This window comes from Hoplias malabaricus, chromosome X2 (assembly GCF_029633855.1).
Source record: "Hoplias malabaricus isolate fHopMal1 chromosome X2, fHopMal1.hap1, whole genome shotgun sequence".
NCBI lineage: Eukaryota > Metazoa > Chordata > Actinopteri > Characiformes > Erythrinidae > Hoplias > Hoplias malabaricus.
Genome location: NC_089819.1, coordinates 13,501,023 through 13,528,696, shown reverse-complemented (window position 1 = coordinate 13,528,696; position 27,674 = coordinate 13,501,023). Strand labels below are relative to the sequence as shown.

The 27,674-nt window shown below is 37.5% G+C and overlaps 2 protein-coding genes across 2 annotated transcripts; one reads left to right on the top strand and one right to left on the bottom strand.

Annotated features, from left to right (window-relative positions):
- The first annotated feature begins 10,437 nt into the window (after positions 1-10,437).
- On the top strand, positions 10,438-17,422 carry LOC136676824 (ubiquitin-conjugating enzyme E2 L3). Its single transcript, XM_066654068.1, has 4 exons — positions 10,438-10,701; positions 12,669-12,764; positions 13,029-13,215; positions 14,847-17,422. Exons 1-4 carry the CDS (start codon positions 10,675-10,677, stop codon positions 14,999-15,001), a joined length of 465 nt encoding a protein of 154 aa, XP_066510165.1. The 5' UTR covers positions 10,438-10,674; the 3' UTR covers positions 15,002-17,422.
- A 376-nt stretch (positions 17,423-17,798) lies between these two features.
- Positions 17,799-25,055, bottom strand: LOC136676823 (carbohydrate deacetylase-like). Its single transcript, XM_066654067.1, has 6 exons — positions 24,944-25,055; positions 24,244-24,419; positions 23,335-23,491; positions 20,331-20,430; positions 20,007-20,184; positions 17,799-18,847 (listed from the first exon to the last, which is right to left on the bottom strand). The coding sequence occupies exons 2-6, from the start codon at positions 24,405-24,407 to the stop codon at positions 18,511-18,513; spliced, it is 936 nt and encodes a 311-aa protein (XP_066510164.1). The 5' UTR covers positions 24,408-24,419; positions 24,944-25,055; the 3' UTR covers positions 17,799-18,510.
- Between the last annotated feature and the right edge of the window lie 2,619 nt (positions 25,056-27,674).

The following is a 27,674-nucleotide window of genomic DNA, read 5'->3' as shown; positions in this document are numbered from 1 at the left end:
CTATAATATTGCCTGTTGATATTTTATCTTGGGCCTACATGAAATAATTGATACATTGTAGGCACACACCCTGGGCAGGGTACCAGTTCATCACAGGACATCACATACTGTTACAGTCACTCACACATTCACACCTCTGGACACATTTGAGTAGTCAATCCACCTATTAAAATGCATTTCTGAACCCACACAAATATGGGAAAAACCAACCAAACTCCTTGCAGGGAATGACCTCCCAGTGAGTGCGGGATCCTAGTGCAGTCTCAAAGCGAAACTAAATGTTGTACCAAAATGCCACCCTGTTAAATATTAATGGTTAACAAAACAACTACTATTAATATGACTGGTCCCTTTTTACATACTGTAAATTGCACATCAACCTTTCCCTGGGGGCATTTTGACCTGGAGTGGAAAGTGAAAGACAACATTACACACACAAATAGCAGCACCTAATATATCATAACATTGACACAGCAAAACTGTGTCCCACAAGGCCAGAGAGAAAGGAAAATCCGCAGTGATAGCTGTCAGTTTCTGTAATTTCCCTGGCTGTCTCCTGTGGGTCAGATGTCTATTGTTTAGGTCAAATGGGTGTAATGTACATAGGAACAGATATTTCTTTGTTGAGAAAAGAAAACCAGTGTTATCCCCAGAAACCATTAATACAAGTGTGTGTTACACAAGAGCTGATCATGCAGACAGAAAGGTTTATATTCTATAAAAGGTACCACTGTGCCTGTCATAAGGTACAAAACACAAGCATCTATCCTATAAAGCCCCAGTACCGAGAAACACTCTCTGGCCATAAACAGATTATGATTATCAGGAAATGTTCATGTGTCAGTTAGGGAATGTCATGTTGTTTACAGTAGCTACTTGTTCCTAAATAACACTTTGGAAAAACTCCAGAGACACAATTTTTGTCAACAGGCTTTACTTTGTTTTGATCCAAAATGCTGTGAGTGCAAAAAGCAAAGGGATGATCACACAGCAGATTCATACACTTCAAAACCTGATGTCATTTTTCTGCTTTCACCTTAACTGCACACTTTCAGTACCAACATGAAAGAGATTTAAGTGTGTTGTGCTCTTGTGAGAGCAAAGCGGGTCGTACTGTTGCTGGGATTTTTACACGTTGTGCCCATTAACTAGACATACTGGAGATACACCTTTATACAACTCGTAGCTGCTTTATTGTTATTGTGGTTTTTCCATACACAGTTTGTGTCAGTCTTACACTGAGAGGCACTGATAAAGTCCCTTCATCAACGGTCAGATTCTAACTGCAGGATTACTGATAGCTTGACATATTTGGGTTGTGGAACACTCTAAACCTAATTCAGAGGTTGTGTTTAAAATCTTCAGCATCACAGCTACCACCATTACCATTTTAATGTCACCCTTGTTCCAGAGAATGGTCTTCCACTCAAATAACAGCAGGTCAGCTGTGATCCTGTGACCATTCCAGCAAAGAGCAAAGACAATTTCTGGGAACTAGCTCTTAAACTCAAACTAGCTCTTAGACTAAACCTCACACTATGGGGCACACAATGAGAGTTATTGCACAGACCCCTAAAATATTTATGATGGGGATTTCCACACACTTATTTATCCCTTTCCAGAGTGCTGCCACGTAAATGCAAGAACAGTTTCATATTGAGAACCCCTAAAATAAATGATGGCTAAGCCAGAAAAACGTTACATATAGCTGCCTTTTCAGTATACACCTCTTAAACCCTGCATGTTACAGAGAAGGTTTTAACACAGGTTTACAAACATGATGATCAAGAAACCATAGAGCAAAAAGATTTTTGTAACACTTTATAATACAGCCACTAATTTAATGTGTACTTACCCGGTAATTACAATGTATCTCCTCATGTTTTATGGTGCACATTCCATAATTTTTTAATAAGTGTCATATCATACAGATTAACTATGAATCAGTACATATAAAATACTTACTGGTTATTATTGTATTTAACCACTTAGAGTGTAATTTCTGATATTTACGATGTCATTTCCCAGAATTTAAGGTGTAAAACGCTGGAAAGCACATCATATAACATGAGAAAATACACTGTAAATGCTTGGTTAGTGAACATTACAGCAAGGACTGGTAAGTACTTTTGATGTACTGATTCATATCTTTAAAGTATTGGAAGGTACACTGTAAGTGCCAGGAATATACATGTTAAAACAGGGGCTGTATGGAAACAGTTGACTGATGTTACAGATCTGGATCTGTAGCATTAGCATTCTCTTCTAAGCACATTGGTCTGCTGTGTTAGGTGGCTTGGCCTCGCATGTCTCAGAGAATGCTTCACTCAGAGAATTCTTCACTTTCCTCGGGACATCCAAGCCAACTAAACTGCCAATAACTAATGACTGGGGAGAAAATTAAGATTAAATAAATAAATAAATAAATAAATAAATAAATAAAGTCCTATTTAAGGAAACCAGTTCTTCTATGGCATTGTTCTTAAAAACCCTTTTGACAGCTTCCTTTGTGATCTCATGAAGATTTTATATAAGGCTGTGATTGGAGGTGTTACTATTAATCATATTTTTCCGACTGGCATTAAGTGTTATTATACTTTCCTCTTTGAGGTATAAACTGAATGTAATCTCACCTGTTTCCCCAAAGGGCTTCTACACCCACACAGGAAAACGACTGCCCTAGTTTTACCTGCTGTCCATGAAATGAAACCTTAACGTTTGAGATTTATAGACCTCTTACAGTAAACACATATAATAGATAATTACCACCCTCAGACCTACAATTGTTTGTGCCATTAACACAAACCAACAATCACCAAACAAAACCGAAAAATTCCCAAATATTTCCTCCATGGGCCTTTTTTTTAAACATAGGTTTGAATAACACTAAGGACACACAACACTATTGGAATAATATCAGGATCAACAAGTATTTGCCTAAAATATTCAACATTTCAGAGGTGGTTAGATTTGACAGATATTTCAAATTAATATTTAATTATGTATTTCTTTTAATCCAGAAGAGCGTTGCATTTGAGTAATGCTACTGCTACACATGCTGCTATAAAAAATTTGTATTTTATTTATTTACTGCATTGGTAATGCAAAAGAAATGAGCTACATTTTCTGTCATGTTTGTCCATGTGGACTACATTTTTGTTACATTGGCTATATTATTGGTAGATATGTACAAACCAGATTCCAAAAAAGTTGGGACAAGTAGCAATAAGTGGCTAGAAAAAGGAAATTGAGCATATAACGAACAGCTGGAAGACCAATTAACATGAATTAGGTCAATTGACAACATGATTGGGTATAGAAAAAAGCTTCTCAGAGTGTCAGCGTCTCTCTGAAGCCAAGATGGTAAGAGGATCACCAAGTCCACCATTGTTGCGCAGAAAGATAGTGCAGCAATACCAGAATGGTGTTACCCAGCGTAAAATAGCAAAGACTTTTAAGTTATCATCATCAACTGTGCATAACATCATCAAAAGATTCAGAGAATCTGGAATAATTGCTGTGCGTAAGGGTCAAGGCCGTAAAACTCTACTGGATGCTTGTGATCTCCGGGCCTTTAAACGTCAATGCACCTCAAACAGGAATGCCACTGTCAAGGAAATAACAGAATGGGCTCAGGAATACTTCCAGAAAGCATTGTCAGTGAACACAATCCACCGTGCCATCCGCTGTTGCCAGCTGAAACTCTACAGTGCAAAGAGGATGCCATTTCTAAGCAAGCTCCACAAGCTCAGACGTTTGCACTGGGCCAGGGGTCTTTTAAAAATGGAGTGTGGCAAAATGGAAGACTGTTCTGTGGTCAGATGAGTCATGATTTGAAGTTCTTTATGGAACACTGGGACGCCATATCATCCGGACCAGTGAGGACAAGGATAACCCAAGTTGTTGTCAACGCTCCGTTCAGAAGCCTGCATCACTGATGGTATGGGGTTGCATGAGTGCTTGTGGCATGGACAACACTCTGTGTTTAGCCTTGTTTAGTGCTTATCATTTAGTGTTTAGACTTGTTTTGTGTTTAGTGTTAGCTTGCCTCTGTCTAGTTACCTTTTGTTTTTAGTTTAATAAAGTCTCCTGCATATACCTCCTTCCCTTGCTCCCTGACCACTTGGACACACCCCGTATTATTACAAAAATATTTATTTTAACTCTTTATTTCATTATTTAGTCATGACCTAATTTAAGCATGACCAGTTCCAGTATTAGCTTTCTAAGACTATAAGACCCAAATCTTAACTAAGAAACATCATGCTTTCAGGCTGGAACAGTGCAAGTATGTACTTGTTCCAAGGCACATGAAGTCAGCCACTGCCTCTTTTAAAACTGCTGCTAACATGATGTGATTGGACAGCAGAACATGCCTGGAGAAGAACACTAGGTAACATTAAATTATGGCACGTAAATTACAGTGTGAGTATGGAGTAAGTACCTGTTAAGTAGGGTGTAAGAAAAAATAAGTGCAGAGCAAGTAAAGGATATTAGAGAAGATGTATGCAGCTTTTACCATACATCTTCTAAACATATTACATATAACCTAAAGAGTAGGTAAGTGTTAAGTAAGGCATAAGATAAAATAAGTACAAAGTAAGGAGTTTGATAATAATTGCAAGAAATAATTGTTCTTTTACATAGGCATATAAGGACTTGTTGAAGAGTAAGGTATAGGAAAGTACAGGGTACAAAACTTCACTTTAAATTAAAGTCTGCATTGCAGTGTAAGCACTCTTACAGTGTACTTAAGAGTTACAGGAAATTAAAGGGTAATTACACCACACTTAGCATGAAGTTACTCTTGTTACATTTATGAACACACCGGTGTGACTTTCTTTGCTGGAGTGTTAGTGTCTGCAGACCACACATTTACATAATATTCTGTGTTATTAAAATCATCTTAAAAATATAACAGAATGGTGTACCCCAATGGAATATGTGAGTATTGTATGTATTCTATGGAGGTGTGTTCCTGCTTTGCGCGCAGTGACCCTGAATTGGAGAAGCGGTTACGAATAATGAATGAATGAATGAATGTGTGAAAATGATCACCCAAAGGTAAGACTGATGAGCTGAGAAAAAAGGGAAAGCAAAGCTGATGCATGTTCCCTGTTGTACCCAAGTGGGCAGATAAGAATCGTCCATTTCTTCAGAGCAATGTACAGAGCAATGCATCAATGCATAGGCTAAACAATGTGTGAAATATCCATGACATAGTATATTATTAAAATGGTCAGTTACATCTCCAGAATATTCTTTAGCTAACAATGTGTGCCCAGCACCTGCATGAGGCTCTGCTGCCTGAAATGAAAAAAAAAGCATTGTAAGTCATTTTAAGGCCATTGTAATCCCTTACAGCAATTCTTAATGTCTGTCTACCCAGCAAGAACTTCATAAATCTATTATCATACCCTTTATTTATTTTTTACTTATTTTTATTATTCCCTACTTACTGAATAATTTACATGTTTTTTTTTTTGTACTTATATTGTACTTAACATGTACTTACTCCATAATTAGCAGGCCGTGGTTTGTTATGTGATCTGTTATGGAGCTAAGAGACACTTCTATTGATTGGTGGGGGAGAAGAATTGCCATCCTTTACACCACTGCAGGTTAAAAATTTGTCATATCAAATTAAAGTTTATTTGTCACATACATAGTCATACTTGGTATCTTTTGATGACTACTCCTTCTGTGAAAAAACAAATCAACATAGGACGGAGCCTAAGAGAATAAAAGATTAAAATAATTATTAAATTATTAATTATTAAATTAATAATTCAATTTAGATGACTAAATCTATTTTGGTTTTATACATATATATCATGTATCAGATCAAATATGCATGTTGACCTGCATTTTCAGTGAATATCATTTTATTAGTCAATGCTTTTCTATGGAGATTAAATAAACTCTTTGTGCATAGTAAAACATGTGTAAGTTTTGGGTTCACTTTAATGTAGCTTAAACCTTTGGATACCTTTGAAACATATTTCCACAGCAGAAAAAAAAACTGGAATTGTTCCCATCAGCTCCTTACCATCTTTGTAAATTAACAGCATCTACTGGAAGCGAAGGCAAGTCTGTTCACGTTGTTTCACTCACTGTAAACATGAAAGTGTCTTTTTGTGCAGTTAGAGTACAGGAACAGGTTATCAATATAAGTAAACAAATAAACTAACTGGAAAAGCCATGTCTGCAAACAGATAACACTTCTGTTTGCAGAAGTGGATGTGTGGATTCTAGTAAGAAGCAGAAATGCCCATAACTCTGATTAGATAAGCTAGGCAAATTTCACACTGACATGACACTTATATGTTCATGTCCACTTCTTTAGGTACTCAGTTTTCTACAGCTCAACTAAGCAATGCAAATGTCAGATTATTCTAGGCTAAAACTCAATTTGGGACCTGCTATAAAATGCAATAAAAACAAGTATCTCCGATGTGTTATTATCTTGAACCCTAATTTAACTGAAAAAAAGCATAACAAAATGCTTTACTGTACAGCTTCAGCAACACACTCCAAAAAGTCATGTTTACCGCTGTGTTACATCACCTTTCTTTTAGTTACATTTTTGTATTAATTTGGGAACTGAGGGTAAAATTTTGCATGTGAAATTTTTGCCCATTCTGAATTCTTGAAAGACTTCAGGAAAAGATGTCCTCTTAACAGCAGCCCAAGTCTCTCTAAAAACCTAGAGTTTGCCTACTCACATCACAAAATCTCTGTTATACCTTTAAAGGAAAATTAAACTGTTTGCACCACTAGTGCCCAATAAAGTACCTCTACAATACCTTTTTTTTTTCTTTTGAGAGTGTATATTATGTTCTTTTTTCATGGAGACAAGCTTAAACATGGGCTTCTCTGACCACAGCACACTTTCAGAATGCATTTGCCTGTGTAATGTATTGCACTGTAGCATGCCAGTGTCTTATGCAGTGCCATCTGAGAGCCCAGAGGTCACATTTATTTAATACTGGTGTCCAGATTTACCAAATAGGCTGGTATTTCTGCCTGAAACATTTCAAAATTCTGAATTCTCAAAGATTGTTTATTTGTATTAAATTATTCAATAAAAAAACTTGGAATGGAGCTGTATTTAATGTTTGTTTAAAATGGAAATAAATTGAGCAAGAGATTCAATTTTGCACAGTGCTTTAGGTAAGTTAGCTCACCAGACTTCTTGAATATAGTATTTAAATATGCAGATAATTTTTTTGGGTTAAATAAAACCTGCAATCTGCATTGACAGTTTTCAACAGAAAGTGTGAATCCCCACACAATCACAACATCAGCATTATATCTGTGTTAAGTGTGACATAACTGCTAATCAAACACAAGTAATACACCTATTTTAGGCCAAAAACATACTCAGATAACTGGGTGATTAATTAAAGATTACGTCATTGTACAACTGTAAAGAGACTTCCTCCCAGCAGCAGCTGACTTAGTTTAATGCATTACAACATCCAGTTTCTGAGGTTTTATATCTGACGCTAGTCTGACATCTTTTGGTCAAGAAATGGAAGTGACTTTCTTAAACACAGTGAGGGTTGAGAGCAAAATATGTATCCTGTGAGGCAGTGACTTCCCTGTCATATGACCATTATTATAATCTGATGTCATTATTCAATTGATCTGTTATAAATCAAACAGCCTGTCATTCAATAGACTAAGTCCCTATGCAAATGTCAGAGACCTTCTTTCTTATTTCAAGTTAAAATTACAATAAAATGTATTTATTTCCAGGAGAAATTTCTGAAGATATTAGATACAATATAATTCATTTAAAAGGCCAAGTCAAAGCAAAATACATGAAAATAACTGAAGTCAAACTAATTTCAACCCAGCAAACCAAGAAAACTCTTTTCATCAGAAAAAGTTTTTAAATATGGACACAGTAATGTGTCTTAAAAACATGTTGTTGTTATTTGTAAAAAATAGTTTGTGAAGCATTTTATGGTTTGTTAAATGTATAATTGTATGTAAAAATTCAACCATTGTCCTGCTTTTTATCTTTATATGTTTGAATTTTGAATTCCCACACAGCTTAAAAACGTATTTGTATATCTAATACATTTCTTAAAATACTGTTTACATCCCGATAGCACTCAGTAAATTAAATATATAAAAGATTTATTTTTATATATGTTACTTGAAATTAAAAAAACTTATTGGATGGCTTTTCTGTCTGTCTACTACATTACCATGTCCCCATGTACATATTTGCAGAGATGTGCACCTGGATGCAGAAAGGGTTGCAGACGCTATGTAATAAAAAAAAAAAAAAAAAAACTGGATGAAGCCAGAAGGCAAACTAGAGTGAACATCAGTGTTGGGTGTTTTTTTATATGTGAATGAAACATGAAGTAAGTGGATGGTGTTTGAAGGCTAAAATCAAAGGTGTCTTCAGGTCTGAAATCCACAGGTGTTTGTAGCCACTCTCCAACTATGAGACATTTGCTATGCTATGCTAAACTATGCTAAATACAATCACCTCCTTAGATTGAACTTTGGACACGTGAAAAAATACTCCACCTGATGTCTATGAATGGCAGAAAGTATCCTGAAAGAATATAATATACACAATAACTGTGTTCCTACACTTACTGTCCATTCTCTCAGCTCCACTGACCATACAGGAGCAATTTGTACAATTACAGAATGTAGTCCATCTACTCTGCATACATTGTTTGCCCCAGTTCACCCTACTCTTCAATGCTCAGAACCCCAACAGGACCTGAGTCTTATAATTTAACATCTCATACTTGACATAAATCCTTTTTCATAAATCCTCCATTTAAGATTACAAAACCTTTTAGAACCACAATATTCACTCATCTGTAACCTGATCATATTAACTCCAATAAAAAAAGGTAAAGTTGCTCCATGGTTCTGGTAGCGTTGTGAGTGACTTGGTGAGATGTGCCATGTTCAGGGTGTACTCCTGACATGTGCATAGGGATGCATTCTGGGTTGACTCCACACCTTCATTCATTGTCTGTAACCACTTATTGGGTCACGGTTAGGGTCACAGATTCATTGGGCGCAATCATTGGCAGGAACACACCCTGCAGGAGCCCAGTCCTTCACAGGGTGACACATACACATACTCATACCTATGAACACTTTTGAGTCGCAAATCCACCTACCAACGTGTTTTTGGACCGTGGGAGGAACATGGAGCACTTGAAGAACACACCAAACTCCTCAAAGACAGTCACTCGGAGTGGGACTTGAACCCACAACCCCAGAACAATACCTGTTGTTCCATTGTGCCTCCTGATTTTGTTTTCAGTAAATTAGTTTTGAGTTGATTCTGACATATATGTTTAATCCTTGATCTGCTGAAAGATCCAAAAATTACTTATTTTTAGTCTCTTGGGAGAGGCATACAGATTTTGACTTAAAATGTCCTTGCATTGTATGGAGTCCTCAAAGCTTTTGAAAGATTTTGATAAAAATCTGTCGGCATAGAGGTGTTTTCTAATGTTACTTTTGGAGATTTGGTGACCTCACCATGGTAATTCTTGCTTTAATTCTCCAACAGTAATCTTTGGGGATTTTTTGCCTTTCTCAATATCCTCCTCACTATGGGGACAAAATATGCTTGGGTCTCAGTGTTACCTCATATATACAGTGCAAGTCTTAGCAACCTTGCTGTTACACAGCTCCATGGTTCTGGTAGCTCAGGGTTAAGGTAGGTCTGGAGCCCACCGGGAATGATTGGGCGCAAAGCAGGAATACACACTGGACTGGGCGCCTATCCTTCACAGGGCAACACACACACACACACACACACACACACACACACACACACACACACTTTTGTGTAGCCAATCAACCTACTAACGTGAGTTTTTGGATTGTGGGAGGAAACAGGGGCACCTAAAGGAAACGCACACGGACATGGGGAGAACACATCAAGCTCCTCACAGACAGTCACTCGGAGCGGGAATCAAACCCACAACCTCCAGGTCCCTGGAGTTGTGTGACTCCGGCACTACCTGCTGCACTACCATGCTGCCCTCCCCTAAATATTGTTTAAAAAAAATAACAAAATTAACAAATAAAACTTTTCTTTGCGTGAATTTTATTGATAAAGTCATTTGGATATTTAAACAACACAAATTATTAATTTAAAAAATACTCTACATTACCAGTGCCCTAAATGGATGATAATTAACCAAACTTTGTATTTGTTAATCCATTTTTTTCTTCTTCTTCCAAACCACATTACTCGTTTGAGCCACGGTTATGAAATAAACCTGAAAATATTAAAAACCCTACCATAATAAATTTTAATGGCTAAAAGCAGCTTAGTTTTTGTGTTCATTTTAGATGATGTCATATGTGCCAGTAATTGTAGAATGACTCCACATATTTTTAGTGCTTGGTAATGGAAAGTACCCATGGTTCCAGGTCCAGGATTTTATACCAGACTTAGTCTACATTTCAGCAGCAGTTTGAGGAATTAAAGGCGTGAGAAAAAGGGCAAGGTGACAGTAAAAATCTGATCTCGGCTGAAGATGAAAGTAAAAGGCTGGAGACAGTAGTAAAACCCCGTCCGAGAGTATTTCCTGCTGAAAGTGGGTCTGCGCTGAGTTTAGAGAGAGAGGCCTGAGAGCGCGCTGCACTGTGGGAGCAGTCGGAGTGGCGAAGATGGCTGCGAGCAGGAGGCTGCACAAGGTACTATCTTTACAATCGCCTTTTAAAAAATTTATCAAACTGTAGTTGAAGTCATATAGCAGCCAGGCGTTAGATTAAACGTTGGGGAAGTGAAGTGTGCGACCGTTCGGTTCATACCTTCGTTCGTTTGTGATTTTTCCGCGTTAGAATGAGTGAGTCCACGATAAGTGTCTTTTAGCTTGGAGGGCTAAACTGTTTTGGTTGACAAAAATCTATTATGTTTTATCACTTCTTAATACTAGACTACCTCTTGTTAAATGTGTTGAATAAAAGTCTACAATACGGTATAAAGAATGCGGCCTAGTGACTCATAAATCTGTGTAAACAGTATGGGGTCAAGTTGGCTTCCTATTCGGCAGTTTCTTTTTCGGATTTTCCGTTCCACCTTAAATGGCGCGGTAGTTACACTACAGCGCCTCAGGACCAGAATGGAACCGCTGCGCAGTTTAAGGTGGAAGGGAACATTCGAGTAGGAGGACAACTTAATCTTCGAGTCAGCTAGCCGTCTTGAACTTGTCGTGACATTTAGCTATTGGTGGCGCACATAGCTTTTTAAAGTATCAGTTTAGCCGTGAGTTCGGATATATAAGTTAATTTATGCTGTTGGTTATGTTTATTTCTGATCGTTATCTATTTTACTTGTCAGTTTATCTAACCGAAAGAAGCCGGACACGAGGCCGGTGGATGAATAACTGATATTTACAGGCTTGGCTTCGCAGTCGTAAGAGCTAAAAAGAGTCGAGTCTGTTTTACTTACTTTTAAAAAAAAATTAAATTCCTTGTGTATTCTTTTACTTGTTGGTAATTAGCCATACCTATCTGGCTAACGCCCTCGTAGGTTCCTTATGCCTATTCTTTTTAGGTCCACTAATAACGTGTGTGATTTTTGTGCCAAAAAAACAAAAACAGCAAAACTATGTAATATATTTTTTACACGGAGTCATTCTATTAATTTAATATGCTGTTTTTTAAATATATAATCGTAACTCGAAAAGGTAAATACTAGTGTATGTTAATTACCTCTGTTCTGATTGGTGGCCCTTCTGCTTAAACATTCTGTTCTGAAAAACTGAAGTGTGAATGAGCAGTGCTCAACTGCTCTAGGCTTAATATTTCGACTGGAATAATTGTACTTTGTGTTTGTGACATCACAAAACCATTGAATACAAAGGGGACTGGTTTCTGAAATTTTGTTTCCATATATGGACAGATAAGTGAATAGTTACATATGACACATATATAAAGTGATTATTTGAAACAAAATAATAATAATAATAATAATAATAATACAAGAGGAATCCTCAGTTTTCCGTGTTATGGGCTCTTTAAGCAAAACCGAAAGCATACATTGTCTTTTGCTTTGAGAACGTTTCACTTCAAAGATCATTTTCATTTCTCAGCCACCCACAAATATGAAGAATGTTGAGCATGTTCATTCATTTCTGAAATCTGATAAGTCCATGTTAACATTTATCCTTATTGGGACAACTTGTACTAAGTGCTATAGATCTCTCTTTAACTAGTTTACTTAGACATCTTTCAGTGGTTAACAATATCACATAGGTGCAATATGTTATTCTTGCTTGGAGGACACTTCCTCATCTGATAAGTAAGGTTGTAACTGCTCAATTAGGTCTTTGTCGTAAGGAATAAAACTTGCTAATCACAAGATTATCCATATGAGGGTATAGTTATTTGTAGGCCTTTTATTTAACATAATATTTTATTATTATAACCCAAGTGGTGCTGGTGAACCAATATGTGTAACATGTATGAGATATGTAGAGACACAGTCTAATCTTGGAATAGAGTGTTGTAGTTGAAACTTCTTGGACTATTTTTTTATTTATTTCTTTTTTTTTTAACAGATTAAGAACAGTCCAGAATATTAGACAAATGTGCATCAAAATAAAGTGAGTTATTTAAACATATTACAGCCAAATGTTTCTGTCTCTTTTCCTTCACAGGAGCTTGAAGAAATCCGCAAATCTGGAATGAAAAACTTCCGTAACATTCAAGTCGATGAATCTAATATATTGACATGGCAGGGTCTCATTGTTCCAGTAAGTGACATTTTTCAGTTACTAAATCAAAATGTAACCAGTTAATTTTCCACTTGATGGTAAGCTTTTACCTACTACGTGTTTGTACAAGTGTGGTCAGATCTTATACTTTATAAAATATGTCTGGGGAATGTTCAGTTACAGTTCCTCATATTTTAGTTTGGATGTGATTTACTGCTCAAATGAGAAATTTTTTATTTATTTATTTTTTGCTGTTTTATGTTTTGGAGCTTTATGACCAACAATGACATTCTTTATCTCTAGGATAACCCTCCTTATGACAAAGGGGCCTTCAGGATCGAGATCATCTTCCCTGCAGAATATCCTTTCAAACCCCCAAAGATCACATTCAAGACGAAGATTTACCACCCCAACATTGATGAAAAAGGACAGGTCTGCCTGCCTGTCATTAGTGCAGAAAACTGGAAACCAGCTACCAAAACTGACCAAGGTGAGCAAACCTGTTACAAATTAGTGACAAGCAACAGACCCTTATAAAGTAAACTTTAGTTGAGTGCTGAGTAAGCCTGTCACTCTTGATTATGATAGTTATTGAAAGGTAGAAACATTTTCTACCTTTTTCTAACAAAAATTGGCAAAATATATTAAACTTATTTTAAATATGTCAGTATAATTTGAGGATAATATATTATTCTTTAAGATCAGTAAAGTGTTTTTCCAAAAAAATATATAGACCCGTCTGTTTGTTAATATTTTTATACACTTAAAATGCAATGTCTCTGATTGTGGAAACACTGTTATCTCTGGTTTGTTTATGTTCAGAAACTCTGCGTTTTTCAAGGTGGAAAAGTATGTTTTAGGGAAAATATATATATAAGAGAGATTGTTGTTTGTACGTGGCTGAAGTTTAACTCGTCTTTACGTTTTTATACACTGTCTGAATTACCACAGAAACTAATTTGTAATTTAAGTTGTTTAGGGTTTTAGCACTTTCGCTATGTGTTTATCTTCATGCAGTTAGCTCTCCTGAATTTATAGTCAGTATAGAGCAATATCCTCATCTCGGTTCTTGCTTATCAAAGTTTAGAGGTCTTTTTGTTTTCTAAAGGAGAAAAGCCAGGCGTACTGAACTGAGACACTTTGGGAATTCTTTACCCATTTACATACACCTGGGCTTCGTAAACACATTAGACCAGTTTCCAGCATGCAAATAGACTGGAGAACTAGCAAATAGTGAGGACACTGCCTCAGAATTTTATTTATTTATTTATTTTTTAAAGTGTTTTTTGATTGAAATTGTGAATGTCACCTTTTAATACCTGGATCTGATGTCTGGACAAATTAGGGAAAGTGTTGGTCATTTGCACTGAAAATTCAACCAATTTTGTGTTTCCTCTGTTAAATCAGTTGTTCCGCACTATATTTAAAGAAGGTGATGTAATGTGTTACCTGTTGTGGGTTGTTTATGTTACCATGGTGACAGCACTGTCAGGCTTAAAGTCTGAAATGCCCACATAGCCCTGATTAGGTGGAGAAGCTAAATTACTGTTTTGTTTCCTAGCTTTAAACTCCAGTTGAATATAACTGTAGATTAAACTTTTCTTTTGTTTCAAAGCTTTTTTGTCATTGAGATTGTTAACATTAGCATGTTGACAGATTTTTAAAATACTTTCTGGCAAATAATTGTATAAATATGTTAATCTATGGTACTGCACAAACCATAAACCTCTTTTGATAAGAGTTTTCAAAATATGCCTTACATTATTAAGTCAGTTGTCGTTTCAGTGAGGAAGGAGTGGGTGTTGTTTTTTTTTTTTTAATAAAGTAATCAGGTTTAATTAAGGTCTTATGATAGCCCTAGTACTGCTTTTAAGGTTTGCAAGCCAATACAGTAATGATTTACAGTGCGTCATATGACTGCTGTATTGTGCATCGTGAAATGAGATTACAACTGGGGAAGTCAAAAATATTTGTATAAATTGCATGCGAATATATAATTTTTTAAAAATTATTATTTTATATGAATGTCATGACAGCTGAAATCAACTCAACACATAATATATCCAAATGCATCATGGGTGTATCTGCCTAAAAGTGTGTATTTGTCTGTTTGTTTTTTAGTAATTCAGTCACTCATCGCCCTGGTGAATGATCCACAGCCAGAACACCCCCTGAGGGCCGACCTAGCAGAAGAATACTCAAAGGACCGTAAAAAATTCTTTAAGAACGCAGAAGAGTTTACAAAGAAACACGGTGAAAAGCGGCCAGTGGACTAATGATACCTGACAAGTGTGTAGCCCCTCTCCTCCCAAACGTAAATTCTTCTCTGCTGCCCTTGCCTTCTCTCTTCCTTTTCCCTCCTTTTTCCTCCTTCCTTTCCCCGTCCAATACCCTACACACGTGTCATTCTAATTGAGCTGGAGAATTGCACCACAGCTGCAGCCTCCGTTTTAAAGCAGGACTCCGTGTGGATATGTCACCAGTTTCTCTGCCTGGTGTTAGCTTGAGGCCCTTACTAACTTTCTACTTCTACATTTTTTTGTTTCTTTATTTTTAAGTTAAAATTGAAACATGTCAAGATTTGGATAGGGAAAAGCATAAGACTGGAAAGCTGGTAAAGGAATTAAAAATTGTATTGGGATATCTCAGTATCACTTGCTGACCCTGTTGAGTGAAATCATCACTGCATTAGTATGCACTTCTTCTTTAATCAGCTTATTCGAAAAAGATGAAAATATGTAATTTATCATGTATAATAATTTTTTTTGTTGTCCTTGTTCCCTATTCTCATATTTGTGCGCCAAAAAATGAAACTGTTTGATGTTGGAAAATGAATGAGGTGAAGGAGGTTACACAGCTTGATACTGGAGGAGTGTGGCAGTAATATTTTCATACTGATCTTTTTACTTTCACTGCACTTCTTGAGTTGCACTGTATTCTGTGGAACGGCCTCCTCTATGCCCCCTTAGAAAATGTTAGATTTGCAGATCCACTGAGTAGTCTAACAAAGGCAAACTAGGCATCAATATTATCAAGTCCTTTGTTTCACAAATGGAGAAAAAAATAAGGAAGGATAAAAACCATCTTTGTGTGACTGAACATACTTTTATGGTGATGATTGCTACTTTTAAAAAAAAAAGACACTTTTTATTTTAATGTTTCATAAATACATCTTGTTTTTTGTTCCTTCTTTGGATTTAGGATAAAAATGGAAATAATGCCTCTAGGAGTACATGTCCATGCATTCCTGAGGCTAAAGAGGACAAAAAGATCATTGTGGCTCATTCCTCCTAAACAGAATAAAGAGCAGTAGGCAGCAGAGACGTTTTAGATCAGGCTCTTGCAGTTTATTTCTTGTATTCAATCTATAAAATTTCAAACAGACTATCATAATCTACTTGTCTCTTCTCTCACCAGAGCAGCCAAGTTGTACATGGTAGTGAAGTAGGGATCACAGAGGAGGCGTGATTTCACGCTTTTTTTTAGTTGGCCTGTAAGTAGATATCTTGGCTGATATGTATTTAAAACCGTCACTGGTAACATGCCCCTCTAAGTCACTTTGCACCGGTCACAGTAATATCAACAGTTCTCAGAGTAAAAGTTCATTTTATAAAGCATTGTGAATTCTTTTAGAAACACTTCACTTATTTTGTGTATTGGAATTAAGGAAGAAAAAAGGAAGACCAAGTGTACAGTCATGAGGATGACGTTATATACAGAGCGGCTAACTTTGATTGGTCTCTCTGAGTGTGCTGACTCTGATTGGTCAACAATTTCCTAATAAAGCCAGCTAACCAATGAGAGTATTTGTCTGGGATTCTCCAGTCAAAAGGATGAATTAAAATATTGAAAGCAGCATGATTTCCTCTTAAATAGACTGCTTTCAGGGTTAATTTTTTTTCTCCCACAGAAAAATTTCAGCAAACAATCCTTTCTAATACAACTACAGAACATCTCAGTGCACTGAATTTTGTTAGAGAACCGCCTTCTCTTTTTAGAATTCTTGTGGTCTTAATCAAGTAAGACATTGGTGTGAAATCACCAGTCTCCACAAACACCTTTGCCTATTCACCACTTCATTCAATGCTATTAAATATGAACAAGGAATTAGATAAGAAGGCTAAAATGTTACTGAATAAATTACTCAAAAATTAGTTTAATACAGAGACCCAAAGTAATCTTTCTTGAGTACATGTATGTGTAGTAGACACTACGATCTTAAGTGTCTGTATTTACATGTAAAAATGGTGGCAGCATTTTGGAGACTGATGAATTTCAGACCATAAACGTCAGATTATAAAGAGGATCTGAGGAGGCAGGTTTGAATAATTTCTTACTCAACATCTAAACCTGAAAGGAAGCTGATGTATATCAGAAGTGGTGGAGGAATCTATTCTCCCAGGATCACAGTTTTTAGTTACATCACTATCACATTAGGGTTGTTTTAACAAAATCAGATTAAGCCTAGATTAAAAACCATTTCACTGGTTATTCCTCATCAACTGTGAACAGTAGTCTAAGTTTAATACATGTCCAGGAACCAGTCTTGGATGTACTCATTTTTTTGTGTTTTAATGTGAAAGGATTTGGTGTTGGTCTTCACCACTGGTGGTGTCACAATACATTTTTAACTTTTAAAATTATTGAGAAGAGATTTTTTTTTATCACCATTCCTTGTTGGCTACTTCAGTTTTAAATACACATCTGGCCTCAACAATACATGAAATCTAATATTTTTCTGGGAAACGTTTTTGTCTGGTTCATGAGCATTCTAAAATTCCATTATAGTGAACAAAACTCTTCCATCCAAAAATCTGATCAAATCAGATCTGTAAAATATTTTTAGTGTAACAGTGCTCTGGAAGCATGGGTTCATCCAGCTTTATTAATGCAAACTTAAAAATCATACAGATTGTTGGAAAACAATGTGGTACCAACATTTAGTGTGTGTGAGTGTTGTGAACAGGTTTGTTCTGTGAAGCTTATGGAAGCACACTGTCCCTCTTTATCCATTTAAAGGCTTCACAGGTCACAAGCTGTTGCATTAGAATCATATGGTGATTTGTCTGACTCAGGTGCAGTAATTATAGTTGTTTAAAACAGTTTGCAATATTAGTCTCAGCTCAGACTACGGAAGTGCTCCGATATTTAGACAAAGATATCAAACACTTGTGTGGAATAAAATGTTTCATGATTTTAATTAAAATAATATTACACCTAAAATATAAATACATTTGTTACAATATATGTAATAAAAATATACAATATATTTAAAAATAGTACATTGCTACATGCTCAGACACTGAAATCTTCATGTGCAACACAATAAAAAAAAACTTGGACAGTTCCACCTACTGAAAATGGCCCCGTTTGGTTAAAATGTCCTACAATTTTCCAGTAATTTGTAGTATTTGGAGTGTTTTGTATTTTTTTCCTACTAAGGCAGTTAGCTAAAAACTCCTTCATTTTAGGACACCTGTCACAGTGAACAATGTGTGTGTTGTCTCTAATCATCATCATCTCTTTACATGTGGTATTGCAATCCTCATGCTGATCCAAGTAGGAACCAAGCACAGAAACAACACTTCACTTTAACGCAGGAGGATATAAACATCTCCATTACCTTCTCTTACCCATGTGTTGCAGCACCTGACTGTGTTAGTAATTTATCCCTTGGGGATTGGGTGAAAAGCTCATTAGTTTAATCAGGTGTTACATTCCATGTCTTCTGAGCCCCCTTGAGACTCTCAGCACCTGAGGTCCCCGTCGAGTGGCCTGTAAGTGTTTAAAAGTCATTGAAGGCACATAGAAGGATTCCCTGCTGCTTATAGTAGCTGAGCAGCTCCGGATCCCTCAGGGTGTTAAGCTCATGGAGCCGATCTGAGGACTGAGAGAAGTTATCTGGCCCTTCTCCACAGCCACCCTGAAGAGGATGACTTGGATACCCAGGATGCACCATCAGTTCCACAGAAACTGGCCGATATGAATCCGAGGCACCCAGGTCATCAGGCTGCACTGCTATGGATGTCCGAGCCTCCAGAGCAAAGCCCAGGGCTCTTTTGAGGTTGGTGAGAGACATATTCATCCCCATAGTGCTGAGGCCCAAATACACATCTGGCCATCTGTAAAGGCAAACAACAACAATTACTTTAATAACAGTTTACCTGCTGTGTGTTCTCTGGCATCAGAACTGTAATTATGATATAGATAAACAGGTTAAAAACCTCTAGAAATATATGCATGAAAAAAGGTTTATCCTGTATGTAAATCTTCAGAAGATTTTCAAATGACACTTCTGAAATGGTTTCATTGATTGTTGCCATTCAGGATTAGAAACAGCATTCATTTGTAATTTTCAAGGCACTTTTTCTTTTTTAAGTGGCTAGGTTCTGCAAATGCAATGTCATTTCCCTACTTTTCCTTTTCAGTTTCAGCCATTTCTTCAGCAAAACAGTTTACACTATGACTAACACTATATAATTCATATATCTAGGAGTTTCACTAATTACATATGAATGCAGATAATCATGGTGCTAACATATTATTAAGGGTCATTTTACATTTGTACAGATTAAACACCTTTATGGATTTTTGTCCTTGACTGACAGTTGTTGCTATTTTACCAACCTCAGTTACAAAAATGTTGAGCCAGTATATGAAAAAACTGTTTTCTGTTTAACCTGCAATGGACTGAAAGTATAACATCATATCTGAAGTTTTACACAAAGTTATCCTCCTCATTTTTGCAAAATTAGACCTATTTCAGATATGGTGCTTGCAACACATTTTCAAAAAAGCTGGTATAGAAGAATGTTTGCCACTGTTTTCCATTTAACAAGAACTAATCAACTCCATTCCCATCAACTGAGTCATATATTTTGAAGTTTGAGACTGCTGTGGAAGGCATGAAGCCCAGTTTGTCAATCACACTCTCTAAATGTGCATCCATGCAATTCCAATCATTTAGAATGCAGTGTGACAATGTCATTTTGATATAAGCTAGAAGCACAGAAAACACAAAATAAATGTTCCATAAATGATTTAAAGGTTGACTTCTTAGACCAAATCCTACATTTTCCATGTGTATAATGAGTTCACAAGCAGAGAGGTCAGCAATATTTCTAGGTATAATATATCCTTTTTCAGAATAAAGTAGGCCTTTCCTGGTTTCTTAATTTAAGGCTAACTCCAAAACCTGTTTTTGAGCATTTCAGAACAATGATATTTTAAACTACTTACATAATAAAAACAAGTAGTATGCATTACTGAGGGCTAAAATACCTGATTCCATGCCGATGGAAGACCTCAATTGACTGGAGGGCATCCTTCTCGACCTGCAAGTAGAAGTCTCTGAGATGAGGAGGTAGAAACGTACAAGAATGCAGACCAGGCTCCACTGGGACACGTGTGTAAGTGATTCCAAAGTCAGAAAGAACCTGTGCAAACACTTCACGCACCTCTGGAAACAAACCAGACACAACATCCAACACTAAAATTACATCTTAAGTAATACAACTGCAATTTATATCTGAAAAAAAAGGAAAAATAAAAAAGATATTAGCTATATCAGATGCTTTTCACATGCTCCTTGGTTCCTGTTGTTACCTGGCAAGATGTGCACATGCTGATGGCCATCCATGTGACTTGGCAGGTGACCAGTGAGCTCACAGAAACGCTTAACCTGAGCCCTAAGCTCTGCCTCCACCTGTCAATCAGAGAAAACCTGTTCTAGCAGAATTTGAGGAAACATGAAAGAATGTTTCAACATTTTACTTGACTTTCTAAACCTGAAACGTATTTTCAGCAAATGCTCCAAATAAACACTCTGGTCAATAACACCATTGTCAAAATAAAGATAGTTTACTACATTTACATAACCGGGTGCTCCGGTTTCTTCCCAAAGTCCAAAAAAGACACGTTGGTGGGTTGATTGGTGACTCAAAAGTGACCGTAGGTGTGAGTGAATGTGTGTGTGTGTTGCCCTATGAAGAACTGGCACCCCCTCCAGGGTGTATTCCCGCCTTGCGCCCAATGATTCCAGGTAGGTGCTTACAGATAATGGATGGATGGAATATCACACTGAAAAAATGTAACTGGAGGAAAAATATACCTCACCAAGAAATAATTGTTTGCAATGATTAGTACCCATAAAATATTACAAGTAAATTTTAACTGAAGTATTTTTTCAGTTTTCTATTTTACTTTAAGTTGATCAGGATAACTAAAGCAGATAATTTAAACAGTAATCCATGTTTTTTCGTATTTCACTGGGATACATACAGTACAGTGCAGAAGTTTTAGGCAAATGGAATTTAAAAAGCTATTTGAAAGCTATCTAATCAGTTAAGAGTTCATTTTCTCAAAAACACAAACAAGGAAACCCTAATTAGCATAAAACAAATAGGATTATTACAGTAAGTAGTGATGTTCTCTGTGTTTCAAATCTCTCCACGTGGCAGTCTAATATTATTTTACATTGTTGTCCAATTCCTAGTTTTACTGGTTAATAAACGCCTCACTGTGTTAAATCAAGTGTGCTGGTGATTTAACAAATCCAGACAATCTGGAAACAAACTAGCTTTCTTCTTCACACTAGCTCACAATTCACTTTTTAGAAAATTTTATATATATATATATATATATATATATATATATATATATATATATATATATATAATGTATGTTTTTGTATTTATTGTAATTACATATTTTATACAGACACCATTGTTATTAAGAAGATAAATAATTTCAAATAAGAATAATAATCATCATTATCATCTTAGGCTGAAAAGACTTGCACTGTAAATATGATGTGACACTGACACCCAAGTATATTTTGTCCCCATAGTGAGGAGGATATTGAGAAAGGTAAAAAATCCCCAAAGATCACTGTTGGAGAATTAAAGCAAGAATTACCATGGTGAGGTCACCAAATCTCCAAAAGTAACATTAAAAACACCTCTATGCTGAAAGAGTCATTCAAAAGCTTTGCTGTCATCTAATCTCAAATGTAACCACTTGGGGTTTTGTTAAACCCTATGGGAACTGTGTTTAATGGTCGGATTAAATGAAACGTGAGTTTGTGGGGCTGTTTTACCCCCAAAGGCCCAGGCAAACACTTCAGTGTACATGGCTTGAGGACTCCATACAATGCAAGGACATTTTAAGTCAAAATCTGTATGCCTCTGCCAAGAGACTAAAAATATGTAATTTCTGGATCTTTCAGCAGATCAATGATTAAAAATATATGTCAGAATCAACTCCAAACTAATTTATTGAAAACAAAATCAGCTGGCACAATGGCACAACAGGCATTGTTCTGGGGTTGTGGGATCAAGTGACTGTCTTTGAGGAGTTTGGTGTGTTCTTCAGGTGCTCCAGTTTCCTCCCACGGTCCAAAAACACATTGGTAGGTGGATTGGCTACTCAAAAGTGTCCATAGGGGTGAGTGAATGTGTGCATGTGTGTCGTCCTGTGAAGGACTGGCACCCCCTTGAGGGTGTGTTCCTTCCTTTCGCCCAATGGTTCTGGGTAGGCTCCACACCCACCGTGACCCTGAACTTCATAAGCGGTTACAGAAAATGAATGAATGAAAGAAAATCAGGTGGCACGATGGTACAACAGGTATTGTCCTGGGCTTGTGGGTTCAAGCCCCACTTCGAGTGACTGTCTGTAAGGAATTTAGTGTGTCTGCGTGAGTTTTCTCCAGGTGCTCTGGTTTCCTTCAAAAACACATGTTACAAGGTGAACTGGCTACTCAGAAATGTCTGTAGGTGAGGGTGTGTGAGTGACTGTGAGAGTGTGTGTCTGCCTGCAATGGACTGGCACCCACTCCAGTGTGTGCTCTGCCTTGTGCTCAGTGATTCTGGGGAGGCTCCAGACCCACTGAACTAGATAAGCGGTTACAGACAATAAATGAATGAAATCAAGATCTGCCATGGCTAGTACACCCAATGAAAATCTGAGGCGTGAGCTAAAGAGGAGTGTGCACAACAGAGCACTAAGAGCCTGGACAATCTGGAGAGATATTGTAAATAGGACGGGTTGAAAATTTCTTGCTCTGTATTCACCAGCCTTATAAGATGTTCAGACTAAGTGCTGATTTAATGGCAAAGTTTTAAATTCAGGGTGTTTGTTAAGCTCTGTTTTAATGAAGGATTACGTCCTCAGGGTAAACTTACTTCAAAGGAGAGTTGGACTTTTTCATTTTTTCAATGTGAGACTAAGTTAACAAAATCTGAATGTGTAATAACCTCTTATACTCATCTTTAATAAATAGTGCCAATGGGGAGTTACTGTAATAGGAAATAGGAAAGTCAACTGCAAATAGGAAAGTCATAGCCAGTGTTACTGGAACAAGAACTATATCACCTCTATTTGAAAGTCATTAAAGTTGTTTGAACTTTATTTGACTTGATCTGTGTAAACATTCAGGTCTATTGTAATATTTATCTGCTGCTGTCATAGCTAAGTAAATAACCCTTCAAAATTTACTATCCTCTGAAAAGCACAACATTTTGTGTAATCTTTTCTGTTCTATTACAAAAGAGTGAGTCTTTGTGTGTGAAGTGTGTCAGTATATGCCCAGCCTCTACCACGTAATGCATACCTCTGCCATGTTTATCTGGCCACTCTGTAGAACTTCCCTGAAGCCCATTTTGCCGTAAAAGAAGCCATCTTTGTTGAGGAGTGTGGATCTCCTCAGCTCCTGGCACACGGGCGCACCCTCAGAGAGGTTTGCATGGAGTCCTATGGGAATATGATGCCTAAGGATCGAAAGAACAGAACAGAAGAGTAACTGGACTATTTTTTTTTAATGTTGTAAAGAGGCGCATATCAAAAGTAACCATGAGTAGACTGTATGAGGGTGTATATAAATGACTGAATAGAACTGTAATTGACAAAGTATTCTTCACAAATTCACTTCAGTATAACCAAATACTGTATATTATCACTGGAAAATAACCTGAAATTGACAAATCCATTAAAATCCCATCCTTGTGATCGTTACTCAGGACACTGTAATAATCTGCTGGTCTAGTCTTCAGCAGAACTGGAGAATAGGGACCAGGAGTCTAGCAATTGTTATTTATCTTTATTTATCTTTATCTTTATTAAGAGCTCCCAATTTCAGCCATGGGACTACCACATTTCGGACATGTTTGTACTATTCCACATCTTGTATATTTGACTCAAATTATTCTCATTAACAGTTTCACACCGAGATCACACCAGCTCATAACAGGTTCACACAAGTGGAACTTGTGACCTGATTAAGTTTGAGCAATGTTTGTATAGGAAAATCATGAAGTTCCACAGAAATTTCAGTCACAGACGTGTACGTGTGTATGTGTGTGTGTGTGCGTTTGCGTGTGTGTATGGTGGGGGGGAGGGGTTCTTACGCTGAGGTGCTGGATGAGAAGGTCCAATGTTTACTTTCTCTGGGTCAGTGTTTTAGTATAGCAGTGTATTCACTCTGTTTTTGGATAAGAACCCCACCCCCCTCTCAGACCCTCACCTCTTGGCCAGTTCAGCTGCATGCTCGGCTGAGACGGCGTTGACGAGCAGAGACACGTTGGAGATCCCTCCGCTCTGGAAGCAGTCCACAATCCCCCGGTTCCTCCGCTCACAGTAACCGAAATCATCTCCCGTCACCACCAGCTTCACCCTGGGCTGAGGCATCTTCACCCAGCGCTGCTCAACGACACAGACTCCAAGTTTTCCAGGAAGGTATAAGCGATTACATTACGGTCATAAAACTGCGTGACGTTACAGGTCGAACCCGTCGCTTCCTTTAACGCCGAGTCACGATGGAGAATTGCTTCAAGCTGATGACTTTAACGTGTCGAAACATTGCCTTATGAGCTGTACATTACAGTCACGTGGTTAACTGAGATAAATGACAACGTAACAACAGCATGATCAATAGGATGTTAAACCTACATATCCTGACTGGCTCTCACATTACAACTGTCAGATGGTAGTGGACCTTTTCCATGTGTTTCAATAAACTGCACCTTCTAAGCTTTTAGAATGATTCATTCGAAGAGTAGCATCACTTTATCAACATACGAACAGGTCACTGATTCGTTTTGTAGCTATTTATAACTAGGAAACGCCGCTTTGTGTCATCTCCTCCTCGCCTTGCTTTGCCCCCTCAGACTACGCTATGCCACGGTGGCCTGTGGGTACAGATCAACGATGCGATAATCACTCACCCATTTTACAGTAAGATAAGTGCCATTGGTGCCGAACGGGTTTCACTATAGCGGCTATGTCCTCTTCTCTTCTGCTGTGACTGTCGTGTGTCTGCCTGTATTTGGGACGCCCAGCCCATGCGTGCTACGATAGGTTAATCCTTCAAACTATATTAGAGTCGTAACCAAGGATTGGTAAAAACAGGGGGCGGGGATTCCACCAGCCAATCATACGGCGGAATGGTAAGTTTAATCTGAATACGGGTGGGGAAACAAAAATGCCGCCCGGACACTCCTCAGAGAGCTGGACGGCTGCTACTTCCTTTCTCTCCCCCCCTGCTGGTTCGATATGGAAATATATTTTTCTAATGAGACCCGTCACATTCATCAATTAATTCATTCTCTAATTTGGTCTTTGGGTGTTTTCAATTTTTCTTGGCTGCTCCCTGCTTGTTGTCCTGAATATTGTGGGTATCCATGACACAATACAACAACTACAATAAAAAACTTATAAACAAAAAACAAACTTTAATATGAATGTCTTAGTTCCGAGTATTAATAACTTATTTTTTCTTCGCTTCCCATGTGCAAAGGCAGTAATCTGCATTTTATTTTGGCAGACTACTTCCATATTTGTCATCTGTATTTTGTTCTATTGATTTTACCAGGTGTTTAATTTCACTGTGTTCTTTTGGTGCAGCACTTGCACTATTTGTTTTAGTTCACTCTGCTCATTTTGCAGCTAATTTATTTATTTATTCTAATAATAATAAATTCCTAATAAGATGTTTTTGTTAACAACGTTTATTAATATCTGAGCTAATACTGAATACTGTTTGAATAAGTTTGATTAAACGTGGATAACACTACATACATACAGGACCACAAAGAAATTACACATTATGGAATTTTACTACCTTTCAATTTCTGGCTAGGGTTAGTCTGTGACCGTTTTTCTCTGAAGTTATTCAGAATAACTTCAGAATAACTATACTCTCTCTCTCTCTCTCTCTCTCTCTCATTGTAAAGCTACTGGGTTGGATCAATGAACAAAGACAATGTTTTGATGATAACAAAATATTCTGTTCACAGTAACAATATCATCCTGCTGAGCGCCGTTTGTTAACTAACTCAGTTTATGTACTATAGCTAATTTACTTCAAAATGTTACTTAAACCAGTGTTTCTCAAAGTGTGGCGCGCTCCCCTAGTGGGGTGTGTAGGTATTGCAAGTGGGGCGCAAGGAATCTGAAGAAATGAGCATTTCTTTATTAATGAGTCTGTCTTTATTTAATGCCTTTCTGTTTTGCCTATAACGCTTACTCAGATTTGCACAGATTGAAAAGTGACAGACTGAAGAACAGTTTAATTAATAGGCCAATTTTCTGTATTTTTGAACATTGATGTTAATATTGTATCTGGTGTTACAATGTTAAGCTACTGATTTAGAGATACAAGTTGATGTTACTTAAATAAATATGAAAATTGTAAACTTGCATGTGTATTTATTACAATTTTTCGGGGCAATATGGTACAGGTTGGGCATGGAAATTACCCTTTATCTGAGGTAGTCTGAACCACTGCTTTAAGCACACACAGAAACACCAGATTTAGGAAGGAACTGGTTTATATGCAAATATGATATATGATACAAAATGGATGAAAAGCCAAATAAGACCTACCTAAATATCCTTAATTACATTAACCAGAAAAATGTATTTACTAAAAAATGAATGAAATGCATACTGGAAAAAAAAGAAAATTGCAAACCCTTTAAAACATATACACGTCATTCATTCATTATCTGTAACCGCTTATCCAGTTCAGGGTCGCAGTGGGTCCAGAGACTACCTGGGATCATTGGGCGCAAGGCGGGAATACACCCTGGAGGGGGCGCCAGTCCTTCACAGAGCAACACACACACTCACACCTACAGACACTTTTGAGTCGCCAATCCACCTACCAACGTGTGTTTTGGACTGTGGGAGGAAACCCACGGGGAGAACACATCAAACTCCTCACAAACAGTCACTCAGAGCGGGAATCGAACCCACAACCTCCAGGTCCCTAGAGCTGTGTGACTTCGACACTACCTGCTGCGACACCCCATATACACTTTTTTTTTACTCTGTGTCCAATCACTGTCCACTCTGATAGACACACCTATTGTATTGGCTTAGCACCCCAGAGCTGTGCAACAGCGACTCTACCAGTGCCACACCATGCTGGATGATGGAAGATGCCACTTACAGTTTTTTATGTAACTATGTAATATGTGTAATATTCCAAATTTGTAGTTAATGTGATCAAGTTACATCCATCCATCCATCCATTATCTGTAACCGCTTATCCAATTTAGGGTCGCGGGGGGTCCAGAGCCTACCTGGAATCATTGGGCGCAAGGCGGGAATACACCCTGGAGGGGACGCCAGTCCTTCACAGGGCAACACACACACTCACACATTCACACCTACGGACACTTTCGAGTCGCCAATCCACCTGCAACGTGTGTTTTTGGACTGTGGGAGGAAACCGGAGCACCCGGAGGAAACCCACGCGGACACGGGGAGAACACACCAACTCCTCACAGACAGTCACCTGGAGCTGGAATCGAACCCACAACCTCCAGGTCCCTGGAGCTGTGTGACTGCAACACTACCTGCTGCGCCACCGTGCCGCCGTGATCAAGTTACAGATATGTTAAAATGGATCAGACACAGTAGTCACAGTATTTTCCACTCTATTAAACACTC